This window comes from Podarcis gaigeae (genome assembly GCF_964106915.1).
Source record: "Podarcis gaigeae genome assembly, chromosome: 2".
Classification (NCBI taxonomy): domain Eukaryota; kingdom Metazoa; phylum Chordata; class Lepidosauria; order Squamata; family Lacertidae; genus Podarcis; species Podarcis gaigeae.
Genome location: NC_139679.1, coordinates 104757479 through 104771470, shown reverse-complemented (window position 1 = coordinate 104771470; position 13992 = coordinate 104757479). Strand labels below are relative to the sequence as shown.

Here is a 13992-nt window from a genome sequence, read left to right as displayed (position 1 = left end):
GGAGGCTTCTTTGTCTTTGTACAAGATTCTGCAAATCTGCCAAGTGGTGTCTGCTGCACGTCCCCCCAGCGTGAGCCTCCTCTTTCCAATGAGCGCAATCGGCTAACGCGGAGCTTTTGTTCCCAAATTAATGTTCAAAGCGGAGAAGTGACAACCGAGTTCACAAGAGCTCTTGCTTTGAGGAAGAGCTGATCACGGCTGGGCACTCGGAAGCTACGGCTTCTGTTCTCCGCTCGTCTCTGGCCCTTGAGTGCGACTTCAAAGGAGGCGCCTTCTCGGTTTTGTTCTGGCCAACTTTGCTTTGGGGAGCTGCAAACAGCACGCTAATTGTTCCCAAAGGGAATGCCGTTTCACAATCTCCTCCCCACCTCTTTGAGATGCTTGTTTTTATCTCCCTAGCTCTAAGTTAGCATTTCCATTATTGGTAGCGTGGCAACCCAAGAGGGGTCCTCTTGGATCCCTCTTTGTCACTAGAGGCCCTGGTGGTCTTCATGGCTAGGACCTCCTTCTACAGACTATGTCTGCTAAAAGAACTGCCATCATCCCTGGATGGGGATAGTATGGCCACTGTGATTCTGGCCTTGGTTGTCCAGGCAGGAGCAACTTGTGGCCCTGTGAGTGCTGTGAAATAACTGAGACAACAGAAGTTGGGCGATATCTGGCCAATTCTTTATTGACCACATCGGTAGATGGAGCATGGGGCTGATAACCCCAAGGTTGCAGGTTCAATCCCCGTATGAGACAGCTGCATATTCCTGCATTACCAGGGGGGTTAGACTACAAGATCTGACAATTCCATGATTCTATGATATCCTAATTTACCTGGGTTTCTGTTTTCTGTCACCCGTCTTCTTTTCTTGCCCTATGATCTGCCTGCCAGCTTTTGAGTGGGAGAGGGAAAGCCTCTCACAAAGCCATCCTCCTGCCTCGCTTGCTAGTTCAGAGACAGCAAGAGAGATGCAGCCAGTTATTTGCTCTTAAGACGCGAGTTTCAGTGTGACAAAAGTTCAAGAACTTATGCTCGAGAGTTTTCCATATTTCACTGTGCAGTTATCGAATGCAGGGGAGGCTCCCAGCTCCCAGAGTCTATTTGAAGTAGAAGTCATCAGCTTTCAACAATCCCGACGGCACGGCTGTGGATTTCTTTCAATAGATATTCTGCACTTAATATAAATATTCAGAAACAAAGATCCACACTCTCATGCGTTTGTTTTGCTGTGGGCTCTTAAGGCTTTCAGTCTCCCAAAGCGTCCCTGCTCTGCCTCTGCTGCCCTCTGCCTTTTCTGTTGTTGTTTCTTCTTCTTCTTCTTCTTCTTCTTCTTCTTCTTCTTCTTCTTCTTCTTCTTCTTCTTCTTCTTCACATTTGCAGACCCCCTCAGAATGTTCTTTTTTTATTTGTTTACTTCAATGGGATGGGGGGGGGAAGTAGGGGGAAGGGTGAGGAAATTTACAGTTGGAAAAAGCTGTTCGAATACACCCATTGTTGTGCGATCTCTGTCTCATCTTTGATATCAAATCTTATTTTTCATTTTGTAGAGAAATAAATAAGTCTAAATCTGCATTATCTCCAAATGTCCAGAGGGCCCCTTCCACAAATGGAAGGGCTCCCTTTGCTGGTGGATCAGAACTCAGCAGAGCCACCTGTTAGGGCAGGCATGGCTTGCTTTTGGACTTCCAGGTACTGTTGGATTTCAACTCCTGTCAATCCAAGCCAGTATGTCCAACACTTATAGGTGATCAGAGCTGGAGACTTAAGAGTATCTGGAGGGCCACAACTTCACAATACCTAATAAAAAGGTATCTTAAAAAAAAACAAAACCAGAGGAACTATTTATTTTATTAATGCTTTATTTGTTTTTGGCCAAGGAACAGATTATTTTTATTTTTTATTTTCATAGGAAATTAAAGCAACAACTTCAATGCATTCTGTGCGATATGCAAACTATCAAGCATCTTTGCCGAAACAACTCTTAGGTGAGGTCAATAAAGCATCCTGTGGAAGAAGCCAGCATCTCTGCAGAATATATTGACATCTCTTGAGCTTTAGGTCCAGGAAAGATTGGTGGTTTGCAGGGAGGGCCTCTGGTTTCCTCCATTGTCTTCTGCCCCAGCCAGACTTCGCCAAAGGTGCTTTGTTGCCTGATTAGACATAAAAAGAAGATGTTTTGTCAAATGCAGCAACGTTTTGTGTCTTACGTGAGCAAGGCAAAAGCTATGAGATTAAGCAATCAGCTAGCTCTCATTAGCATTTATCCAAGAGAGAATCGTGATTGTGAAGGAGAAAAAGAAATCGGCAGGGTGTAGAAATGAGAGCTGGATTCAGACATCTATGAATAGCAGGTTAATATGGAGTGCAGACATGCCTCTAGTCCACCCCCAAAGTTGTAGTCCACTGGCATCCCAACCTACATGTGAGTAGCTGAATGTGTGTAGGTGTCCCATGCACTCAAGGGTCCCATTCTGCACAAGTGCCCCTTTGAAGGGTGGGTGGCCAGGTGTGAGGGATAACATCATGCATGTCAGGAAGCCAGACTAGCAGTTTCTGCTACACATAGATTATGCCTGAACTGTGTTGGTGTTGGTTCTTGATGCTCAGGCAGTCTTCAAGGAACCTGTGACCCTCCAGATACTGTTGGACTGGGCATTGCCTATGCTGGCTGGGACTGATGGATTTTCAACAACATTCAGAGAGCCACAGGTTCCCTTTCTTTCCCAGGATAACAACACAACAGAGTGGCCAGCGCTGGCAGTAGCAGCAGCCACTGGGAATCTGCCTAGGATTGTTGAAACTTTTGATTCCATTGAAATTTTTGAAAAACTTTACTTTTTAGACATCTTCTGTTGAAACCTTTGAATAACCATTGTGAGACTGACCTTTGACACCTATCTTGAACACATGGCTTGAAGTTCTGCGCCACTAGTCTGTTACATTGTATATATGAACTCTAATAGATTTATTTCTACCTTTTGAATGATACCATTATTCTATAAAGGTAAAGGTACCCCTGCCCATCAGGGCCAGTCGTGACCGACTCTAGGGTTGCGCGCTCATCTCGCTCAAGAGGCTGGGAGCCGGCGCTGTCCGAAGACACTTCCGGGTCATGTGGCCAGCGTAACGAAGCTGCATCTGGCGAACCAGCACCAGCGCCGCACACGGAAACGCCGTTTACCTTCCCGCTATAAAGCGGTCCCTATTTATCAACTTGCACTTAGGGGTGCTTTCGAACTGCTAGGTTGGCAGGAGCTGGGACCGAACGACGGGAGATCACACGGGGATTCGAACCTCTGACCATACGATCAGCAAGTCCTAGGCACTGAGGTTTTAGCCACAGCGCCACCCGCGTCCCTCCATTATTCTATAATATATGCTTTAACAGTTATTGGCTGACATGTTGTGTCTATATATCTGTGATTGGTTCTCATCACAACACATGGGTTTCTTTTGGGGATTGTTAGGCAGCTTGGCTTTCCATCATGCAATAGTTATGATATTACCACTTGCGGTTTCATCCTTGCAGAAAACGGGTAACTTGGTTACTGCAACCCCATCAGCTCTTTCGAATATACAAGCGGGTCCCACTGCCTGCCCATTCGCTATCTGAAAATTCACTTATCTGCATGTAAAGAATTATGCCCAGACCTTGCTAGAAGCTTTGCAGATTCAGATATCCCAACAGTTGGCTTCCTTACTTCCATGTTTGTTTATGTTTTGCTGATGAGCAGCAGCCATTTTCAGGAAGAAACCAGAGAGAGAGTGGCGAGATTGGATGAAACAGAGAGCAGGATAGAGCAGTCAAATCTGTCCCCGCCCCCCTTTGTCTCTCTTTTGCTGATTGGTTTCTTCTTTCCATGGAGAGAGATCTGGCCAATCCTGCACCAGAAATATTTCCATAGGAAACAGTGGAAATCATAGACTCGTGAAGCCAACGTTTGCCTAACAAATGGTTCCCACAGAAAGCATTGTGAGGACCTGCATGCATGCTAAAGGGGTGTGGAATATCAGGCCTGTAGGCTAAATGCGGCCCTCCAAGTCTCTCAAAGTGGCCTTCAGGACTCCAACACACTCTCCAGCCACACCCCACCCCAGCCTTGCTTTTCACCCTCCTTGATTTTTATCTATATATATTTATATAATAGGGAGCGGGTGGTGTTGTGGTCTAAACCACTGAGTCTTTTGGGCTTGCCGATCGGAAGGTTGGCGGTTCGAATCTGCATGACGGGGTAAGCTCCCGTTGCTCTGTCTCAGCTCCTGCCAACGTAGCAGTTCTAAAGCACACAAGCGTGAGTAGATAAATAGGTACCACTGCGGTGGGAAGGTAAATGGCATTTCCGTGCCCTCTGGCACTCATCATGGTGTCCCATTGTGTCAGAAGTGGTTTAGTCATGTTGGCCACATGACCTGGAAAGCTGTCTGTGGACAAACACTGGCTCCCTTGGCCTGAAAAGCGAGATGAGCGCCACACCCCATAGTCACCTTTGACTGGACTTAACCGTCCAGGGGTCCTTTTTCTTTTTTTACCTTTTATTCTAATGTGTCTGTCTGCAATGTGGTTGTGGAAGGATCGGATTTGATGTGTTGGGCTTCCTGGAGTATGCGTTCTTTACCTTATACCATACTGGCCTGAATATAAGCTGCACTTCCCCCCCAAAAATTCCAACCGTGAAAAGTTAAGGTGCGGCTCAAATTCACAACCTTACAAAAACTGGCTTTTACGATATCGCTGCTGAAACAGACACATGGTAAAATGGAACAAAAAAATGTTTTCTTGCCGATCTGCGAGCTTGAGTGCCTGCGGAATTATAGCAACTGAATAGCGATTTGCGATTTTAGCGATTGTACGCTAACTTTGGCGGGCTTACAAGATCAAAGGCTTAAATTGGCTGGGAGTTACAATTCTACCGACCGTAGTGATTTTCAGCCTGTAGCCCAATTTTAAGGGAGCGGCTTATATTCGGGTATTGTCCCCCCCCCCCGAATTTTAAAGGTGTGGCTTATTTGCGGGTGCAGCTTACATTTGGTCCAATTGGTATATCTATTTGTTGTTGTTTAGTCGTTTAGTCGTGTCCGACTCTTTGTGACCCCATGGACCAGAGGACGCCAGGCACTTCTGTCTTCCACTGCCTCCCACAGTTTGGTCAAAGTCATGTTGGTAGCTTCGAGAACACTGTCCAACCATCTCGTCCTCTGTCGTCCCCTTCTCCTTGTGCCTTTAATCTTTCCCAGCATCAGGGTCTTTTCCAGGGAGTCTTCTCTTCTCATGAGGTGTCCAATGTATTGGAGCCTCAGCTTCAGGATCTGTCCTTCCAGTGAGCACTCAGGGCTGATTCCCTTCAGAATGGATAAGTTTGATCTTGTTGCAGTCCATGGGACTCTAAGAAGATCAAACCTATAGATAGATAGATGCAATGCCAGAGATATAAGACAAAAGGTACACTCTGATTGTCATGTTTGGAAGCTCTCCACTGAACAATTGTGTGCTCCTGTGTAGCTAATGTTATTGCATGTTCGTTGAGCTGGATTTGGGAGGGGAAAGCGGGAAGGTGGGATTTTACTCAGAGACACCATGGCAGAGCACTAAGCGTGACAGATATTAATGTTTCCCAGTCCTATGGGGAACAGAGTTCCCATTCACATAACAGAATTTCTTATTATTATTATTATCTGGGTAAAGTAACTGCATTTCTCTCTCACATGCTTATATTTTCTGCTTGAGATATGGATTTTCCCACCCACTCATCCCAACCTTCCTTTCCACCCACCACCTCACTTTCAGCATGTTCCTTGTAGAGTTTCTTAGATTTCAAATAGCACTCATCACCGCCAGGTTATGTTTGTCTACAAACCTTCTGCCAATATTATATTTCCCTGGAATTCACTTGAAAAGGAGGGGGCGGGAAAATATTACTCCTTATTTACTTGTTTCTTACTACTGTGAGAAAACTCATTTGAGAGAAGAAACCCATTCCTGAAATGTGATGCAGAGCTACTTTCCACTCACCGCTTTCCATACTGTTTTTTTATTTTATTTAAAAAGTCCATCATTAAAACTGCTTACGGGAAGAAAACGCTTTGTCTCTGTTCTGTGCTACTGACAGATGTGGTTCTTGTTCTGTTTTGTTTATTAAGGTGACCTTCAGAAAACATATTTCTTCTGGAGCGAGCAGATTTGCTTTCTCATCTCTCGCAACGGAGGAGATCCACGCAGGAGTCAGCTGCCGCTGTTGCTGCTTCATAATTAATGGTTCTTACGGCTGGCTGAGTGGGTGATATAATGAATAGCACTTAAGGCTTGGAGTGTGTCAAAATCCACAGCTGATTACCAAAATGCGTATTTGTGCAAGGATTATATGCAAACAGTGCCTGAGTGCAGTCACAGCCGGATCTCGCAGATCGATTGCATCTAGCAAGAGAGAGGCCCTTTGCGGCTCTGGCACGGGATGGCGGTGCTCCCAAGGTCCTCCAAGGCATTATCCTTCAAATCAGGGACATATGGTGCCAACCACCCCAGGAGCACGTGCATGTGTGAAAGGTAACAGTCAAGCATCTTTCCCAAGGTAGACACACCTGGAAAAGCTCTGGAAGCTGAATTTAAGAAGTTAGGGGAACACCACCTATTTGTTAGAATTCCTGATCTATGACTGCAGTCATGGGATTGTTGTCTTTCACATGACAGTATATGTTTTGACTCCACAGAGTGGGAAGTGACGGAGACAGGATGTTTGTGTTACTGTGTTCCGTATAGTGGGACTATTGTCCTTTGTTCTTTTTCACTTTGCTGTCTGATGCTAGAGAAAGTGGGAGCCATGTTGCAGTGCTCCGTGTGTGTTTATATGTAAATAAAGTACAGTGGTACCTCGGGTTAAGTACTTAATTCGTTCTGGAGGTCCATTCTTAACCTGAAACTGTTCTTAACCTGAAGCACCACTTTAGCTAATGGGGCCTCCTGCTGCTGCCACACTGCTGGAGCACGATTTCTGTTCTCATCCTGAAGCAAAGTTCTTAACCCAAGGTACTATTTCTGGGTTAGAGGAGTCTGTAACCTGAAGTGTCTGTAACCTGAAGCGTCTGTAACCCGAGGTACCACTGTATATCAGCCAAAATGCTAAGTTGCTGAGGTCTGTCACGCAAGATGTGCAATCTCTGCAGATCCCTAAGTGTGCCGGTGTCAGTTGGCATTGGTTGCTGTGATGTTCGGGCTGAAGAAAGCTTATGAACCTCCCAAACGATCGACCAGGAGGGAGGGAACATGCCAGCTGGGCATGTGTCTCTGCCAGGGTCCTACTCGAGTGTAGGCTGAACTCCTGACACTATTCACATGGGCTACATTGAACCAAATCATTCAACCAATCCGTTCAAAGGCTTGAGTCTAATGTGGCACAATTGGAGTTCAGTGCATGTTCATCTCATCTCCCCACATGCCTGCCCCTGCAAATATACTTTGGATGATTCCCCCAACCTTCTGGAGCAGATTGGATGGCTGCAGGGAACAGGAAGTTCCATTGTGTCAGTGGGTGTCTGCTGCTTGTGTTGAATGGTTACTTTAAATGTAAAGGTTCATCATTGTTCCACTCGATGTGTATGTCTTTAAGGGGCCTGAGCAAGGGCCAGAGCAAGATAACGAGACCCAGCTTTACAGCTGTGAAACATAGCAGGTGCTGCTGAGTTGTATTTGATTAAGGTGTGTCAGCATTTGGGTGTAGTGTATGGGGAGCAGCACCTAACTCTCCCATTACCCTGGGGGTTGGGTTGGTGGTTGGGTCTGGTTTGTTGTTGATGTATTTAGTGTATAAGGAGTTTTTGTTTTTGTAATTAAAACCTTGTTTAAGTTATTTTTGAGTCCCTTTTTAATGCATGGTCTCCCCAGCAAGCTCTCTGCAGCGCTACCATACTGCAGATAGCCAACAGCTTGAGTGGAACGAATCTTTTGGCTCTATAAAGTGCCCTGACAGATCAGAGTGAAACTTCTGTGTGTGTGGTTTTTTTATTAAAAAAACTGCAGGAACATGAGAACATCAAAACGTTTATCTTGCTAATGAGACGCCCGATTCCCACAATGCTAGGAATCTGCACACATCTGAAAAGCGGTCTGCAGCTGTAAACGTAGCCTGTTAACTGCTGCCTTCTAAATGACCCTCTCATGCGAGCTTACCTTACACATCAGTTTGCACAACAGAAGTGCCAGCGCTGGCAATTACATGCCGCCTTATGGCTTAATGCATCATAAATATAATAGCTGCACATTTTGGCCGGATGGGAACTAGGTGGCAGCAGCTGGCTTGCAACTAAGTTTTAAATGCCTTAAGTCCTACGTATCTTACAGCCTGATCCCCTAAACCCTAGTTGCTAAAGCAGCAGCTAATGGGATCTGGGTAGCAGTGTGAGCAAAAGATGGGCAGCTGAAACAGAGTTCTCTTTTCTCAATGTAACATTTCTGCTGTGAGGAAATTTGAAGATCCATTACCAAGCACTGAGGAAGTGAAAACTCAGTCCTCCTCCTCCTCCACAAGCATGTTTGAATGTTGCATACACTGTCAGTGTCGCAGCTACCTATTGGATAGTATCTGTGACATCACTAGGGTCCCAGACTTAAACTCCCTTGGTATACCCTTTTAATGTCTTAACTATTGTTTAATCGTTTGTCTCCTGCAAGCATAGACAAGCTCACCTAGCCCTGTGTGTGCATACACATGTGTGAAGTACTGTACAATAGCAAAGCTTCCAAGCTTGATGCAACATTTTTCTTTAAAAGAAAAAGTTGAGTGTCAGGCATTGCCTGCTGGATCATGCCAATTTTGTTGGAAGCCGCTCAGAGTGGCTGGGGTAGCCCAACCAGATGGGTGGGGTATAAATAAGAAATTATTATTATTATTATTATTATTATGGCCCATCTATTCCAGCATCCTGTTCTCACAGTAGCCAACCAGCTGAGTAATGTCAGAAAGCAGGAAAAAGACTTATTTGTTGCTCCCAAAGCAATAGCACTCCCCTCTCTCCAACTTAATCTGCTAGGTACCCATCTTTCATCGATAACTTGCAACATTCCTGTCATGCAGTTCTGACGCTGACTCAGAGCAAGTTATCTTCCCATACAGTTATTGGCCTTACAGGGTCAACTCAACAGGGCCAGATTAGCCGGCCAATTGTGCCACTTATTTAACAAGCTTTCGCTGTGAACAATGGGATCACAAAATGAGAAATCACACTGTAATTATATATATATATATCCCAAACCTTCTCTCAATTGCAATTTCTCTTTCCTCCCATTAACACATTCAAGCGCCAGCACTTACAAAGCCTTCCAGGTCAAGAAGGTCTTGAGGAACTGCAGATTGCTTTCTTTCCTATTAATATGAGCAACGGGGGATGGGAGGAGTCATTTGAATATAATAAAGAAGCACTTAATTCTCGCATTTCCCCCCCTCTCTGTAAAGCCCTGCATGTGCAATTTGTGCCAACGCTGATTCTGAATTTTATAGTGATATACTATAGCCCATCGCTTTGTTGTTTAGTCATTTAGTCGTGTCCAACTCTTCGTGACCCCATGGACCAGAGCACGCCAGGCACTTCTGTCTTCCACTGCCTCCCGCAGTTTTGTCAAACTCATGCTGGTAGCTTTGAGAACACTATCCAACCATCTCGTCCTCTGTCGTCCCCTTCTCCTTGTGCCCTCCATCTTTCCCAACATCAGGGTCTTTTCCAGGGAGTCTTCTCTTCTCATGAGGTGCCGGTGGCCAAAGTATCGCTAGTGGTGTTCATTGCAAAAGATGGATTGAAACCAGTTTTAGTTTGGCGGGTCGAAGGCAGTATCTTAGGCCAGGCAGACATAGGGAAAGACACCAGAAACCGCAGGCCCTTGGGCTTATTCACACTTAAAGGTAAAGCTAAAGGCACCCCTGACCATTAGGTCCAGTCATGGCCGACCCTGGGGTTGCGGCGCTCATCTCGCTTTATTGGCCAAGGGAGCCGGCGTACAGCTTCCAGGTCATGTGGCCAGCAGGACTAAGCCGCTTCTGGCGAACCAGAGCAGCACACGGAAACGCCTATTTATCTACTTGCAGTTTGACGTGCTTTCGAACTGCTAGGTTGGCAGGAGCAGGGACCGAGCAACGGGAGCTCATTCCGTCGAGGGGATTCGAACTGCTGACATTCTGATCAGCAAGTCCTAGGCTCTGTGGTTTACCTTTCTGTAAAAGGAAGCACTCAGACATGGAGCTTTAAAGGGCAAAGTTGTGCCTGGAAAAAGTGGGGCAAAATTTAAGTATGGCTATGCCCAGTGTTTTGTTCTCTCCAATACCTTCGCCGTCCAAAGCAGCTGCCCTCCAGAAGCTTTAGCAACAACCAATGAAAGAGGGCAGAGATGGGGGAAATCACAGGGTGAGGACCCCTGGCAACAAAGGAGGAAGGAAACCTGGCTGAAACATTTAGTTGCAAAGTCAGCTATGACCCTTTTCTAAGCAGGCTTCATGCTGCACAGTTTAGAATCATGTGCATTATTCTCTCAACATAGGATGTTCCCTTGCCTGGCTTAGGCCACATTCACGCCATACATTTAAAGCATGATGATAGCACGGCTTCCTCCAAAGAATTCTGGGATCTGTAGTTTGTTAAGGGGGCTGAGAGTTGCTAGGAGACACCTCTACCCCCTCACAGAACTACAATTCTACAAAGTGGTTTTAATGATTAATCCCTCTTCCCAGCAAACTCTGAAAATCATAGTTCTGTCAGGGTCATTTGGGCTTCCCAAGGCAGAGATGGATCTAGAATAGGCATAGGCAAATTCGGCCCTCCAGATGTTTTGGGACTACAACTCCCATCATCCCTGACCACTGGTCCTGTTGGCTAGGGATCATGGGAGTTGTAGGCCAAAAATATCTGGAGGGCTGAGTTTGCCTATGCCTATTTTAGAAACACCCAAAGCTATGAACCTGCTTCTTCAGAACTTCTTCCAGAACAGGAAAACAACCTATTTCCTGAACTTTTCTCTCTCTCACAACCAAGATTCTCATCCAACCCACCACTGTCCCCCAGTCTCTGCACAGCCATAACTATTCATTTTGGAAAGTCACTTTGAGCTTCCTATTTATTTATTTTTAAGCAGCTGACTATACAGTAACAACTGATTTCCGATGTTACGGAGAAACAACGTTGTGTGTCATCAGCATGCTGATGCCACCACGTTCCAAATCCCTTAATGACTGCTCCCAGTGACTTCATGTAACTGTGAAATGGTATTGAGGGTAATACTGAGCAAGCATGGTGTAGTGGTTAACATGCTGGAGTAGGACCTGGGAGACCAGGGTTCAAATCTCCGCTTGGCCATGATGCTCACTGTCTCTCAGCCCAACCTACCTCACAGTGCTGTGGTGGGGATTAAATGAGGAGGAGAATCATGTACACTACCTTGAGTTCATTGGAGGAAAAAGGTGGGGTATAGATGATGATGATGATGATGATGTCAGGGACTGGACTGAGGGGGATGAGACTGAAGAGGAATAGTAGAGACCAACTCCCCTTCCTGAACTTTCCAGGGAAGAGGAAGTATTGAATTACAGCAGTGGTTTGAGGAAGGTCACAGCTCAGAGACAGGTGAACAGAAGAGTTGGGAGAGGAGAAGGGGGAGACAGAGACAGAGCAGCCAGCTGACACGTTATCACTGGAGAGCATTTCTGACTCACCCACCCTTCTCCCAGAACCCGGCGTGCATTGAAAGTAGAAGAGCAAAGGAATCAAAGACAATTAGCCTCTGGCGGACGCTGTAAGGGGAAGTGCTTTTGCTAGGATGGGAGTGGGAGGAGCTCACTTGGAGCAATGCCATTAACCTAGTAGCAGCATACAGAGACCTCTCACTGTGATTACAGTGGTACCTCAGGTTAAGTACTTAATTCATTCCGGAGGTCCAAACTGTTCTTAACCTGAAGCACTGCGCCGCTGGAGCACAATTTCTGTTCTCATCCTGAAGCAAAGTTCTTAACCCGAGGTACTATTTCTGGGTTAGCGGAGTCTGTAACCTGAAGTTTCTGCAACCTGAAACCTATGTAACCTGAGGTACCACTGTATTGAATGAAGACTCAGTAAGAGCTTTCTTGTCTACTTTCTTGGCTGTCTGCTGCAAGAGGGGAGGGGGGATCGGAATTCACTGAAACCTGAGAAATAATAACAATGTGACCTGAGGAAGCCAATAGCAAAATTGCTAGGGGGCCAAAGAACACTCCTCCTGTGCTACTCTTTGGCCCCAACCCTGGAGGCAGGAAAGAAATGACTGTCTTCAGTACCCATCCCACAGAGCTGATCCAGAAGGACACCATGGCTGTTGACTTTTAAAACTGCCGAGAGACGGAGGAGAAGGTGTAACGTTGCACTCCCCTTGACTCTCATCTCTCTTGATAAAGGGCACCCCAGTGGCTATATTTAATTAGCCACGAGGGATGGGAACTGCCGTAACCAGAGCACTGAGATCATTCTGGAAGCATGCATGTTGCAGCAGGAGTTTGAGGGGCCCACCAGTCTGCCCTCAAGGGACAATAACCTTTGGACAACCCTGGCATATTCCACTGGAGAGTGCATACATTATGAGAGAGGGAGCAACAGTGCGCAAAGAGTCATCTAATGAAGAGGGTTCAACAAACTGAAGAATACCAAACGGCTCAGGACATGCTGCCGATGTTCTGGACTCTGCAGCAAAACAGGCAAATGGCTCGTGAAATTTAGCCAGAGGATCCTCCTAAATTGGACTGTCAAAAACGAAACTACCCTGGTGATACATTTATCACCCCCTCTTTTGGGGCTTCCTTGAAGAAGAAATATGAAATGTCTTGAAAAGTGCCAGAGAAATGAAAGAACAGCCCGGCTGTCATCATGTCTCTGTCCATCTCGCTGCATCACAGACTGGTCTCAGGGGGCCAATCCGTTTCTATAGGATAGTCTGCCCTTTGGGTCCAAAGGAAGGACATGAAAGTGATGCACTTTTCAGAGGCCTTGCTGACAAACGGCCTTGCCTTTTAAAATGTCATTCTTTTCCGGAGCAGAGCGCTGAGCTTTGCAGCGGGTCTGTTCTGAAAGTGGGAATCAGAATGAAGATTTCAGAGATGGGGAACCCATTAAATGAAAGCTGGCGCGGTGGCGGTGATGCCAGAGCAACAGCCCTATGACAAAAACTCGAAGTCACAGGGTGTGATGTTATCACAGCTCAGGGGTTGGCATGTTCTGTCATAAGGCAGGAAGCCTGGGGATGGAGAGGTGCAGTATCTCACACAGGGCCAGACCCAAGACATTTTGCTGCCTGAGGCAAAGGACAGTTTCATGTACAGAACAAGCCAGGCTAGCACTCAACACTGCTGATCAGTAGGCCTCCTCCATAACCCCTGAGGGCAGCAGGCTAGTTGAAGGGGAACAGGCAGGCTGCATAATGCATCTATTTCCATCTTCCACACCTTACTGTATATGAGGTGGATTGGGGAAAAGGCCAAGGCAAGAAGGTGAAAATCATGTGAGCTGCTGTCTCATTAGAGCATCTCATGTGATCCGGTTGCAGAATCCTAGGGACCGTAACCTTATAATTCTGGGATATGTAAGGTGATGTATAAACAAAAGGTTTACACCAGCCCTCGGCCGGATAATTACCTCATGTTTTCACTTAAAATACTTCTCAAGGCTTGCTGCTTCCACGGCCATTTCGTCGTCAGATCTCCACTTGCTGGGGGAATCCTCTGCCTCTTTATCGTGACGCTGGAGCTGGGGAGGGGAGGGATGGCAAGATGAAGAAAAAGGTTAATTGGTGCTACCTGGAGACTCCTTTTCAAGGACATTGCAGGTGGGGATAGTAGCAGAACTGGGCGAGAGGTGCGAGGGTCAGCAAATATTATGAAGAAGGATGAGCAGATTGCCCACTCAGTTCCATAACAGTTCTATTCCTTCTTTCCTCCAGTTTTCTATTCCTCTCAAACACTCCTTCCCCAACAACAACCAGCAATTATTCTTTGGCTACTGACCAA

General features: G+C 46.2%; 1 protein-coding gene across 5 annotated transcripts in view; it reads right to left on the bottom strand.

The window, feature by feature from the left end:
- Positions 1-1830: 1830 nt before the first annotated feature.
- Positions 1831-13992, bottom strand: part of FHIT (fragile histidine triad diadenosine triphosphatase) — a 1048842-nt gene continuing 1036680 nt past the window's right edge. For all 5 annotated transcript variants that reach the window (XM_083725434.1, XM_083725437.1, XM_083725435.1 and 2 more), the window contains 2 exons: positions 13622-13732; positions 1831-2139 (listed from right to left, as the gene is read on the bottom strand). In XM_083725434.1, the coding sequence (XP_083581560.1) occupies positions 13631-13732 (102 nt within the window). In that variant the 3' untranslated portion in view covers positions 1831-2139; positions 13622-13630. The remainder of the gene's footprint in view (positions 2140-13621; positions 13733-13992) is intronic.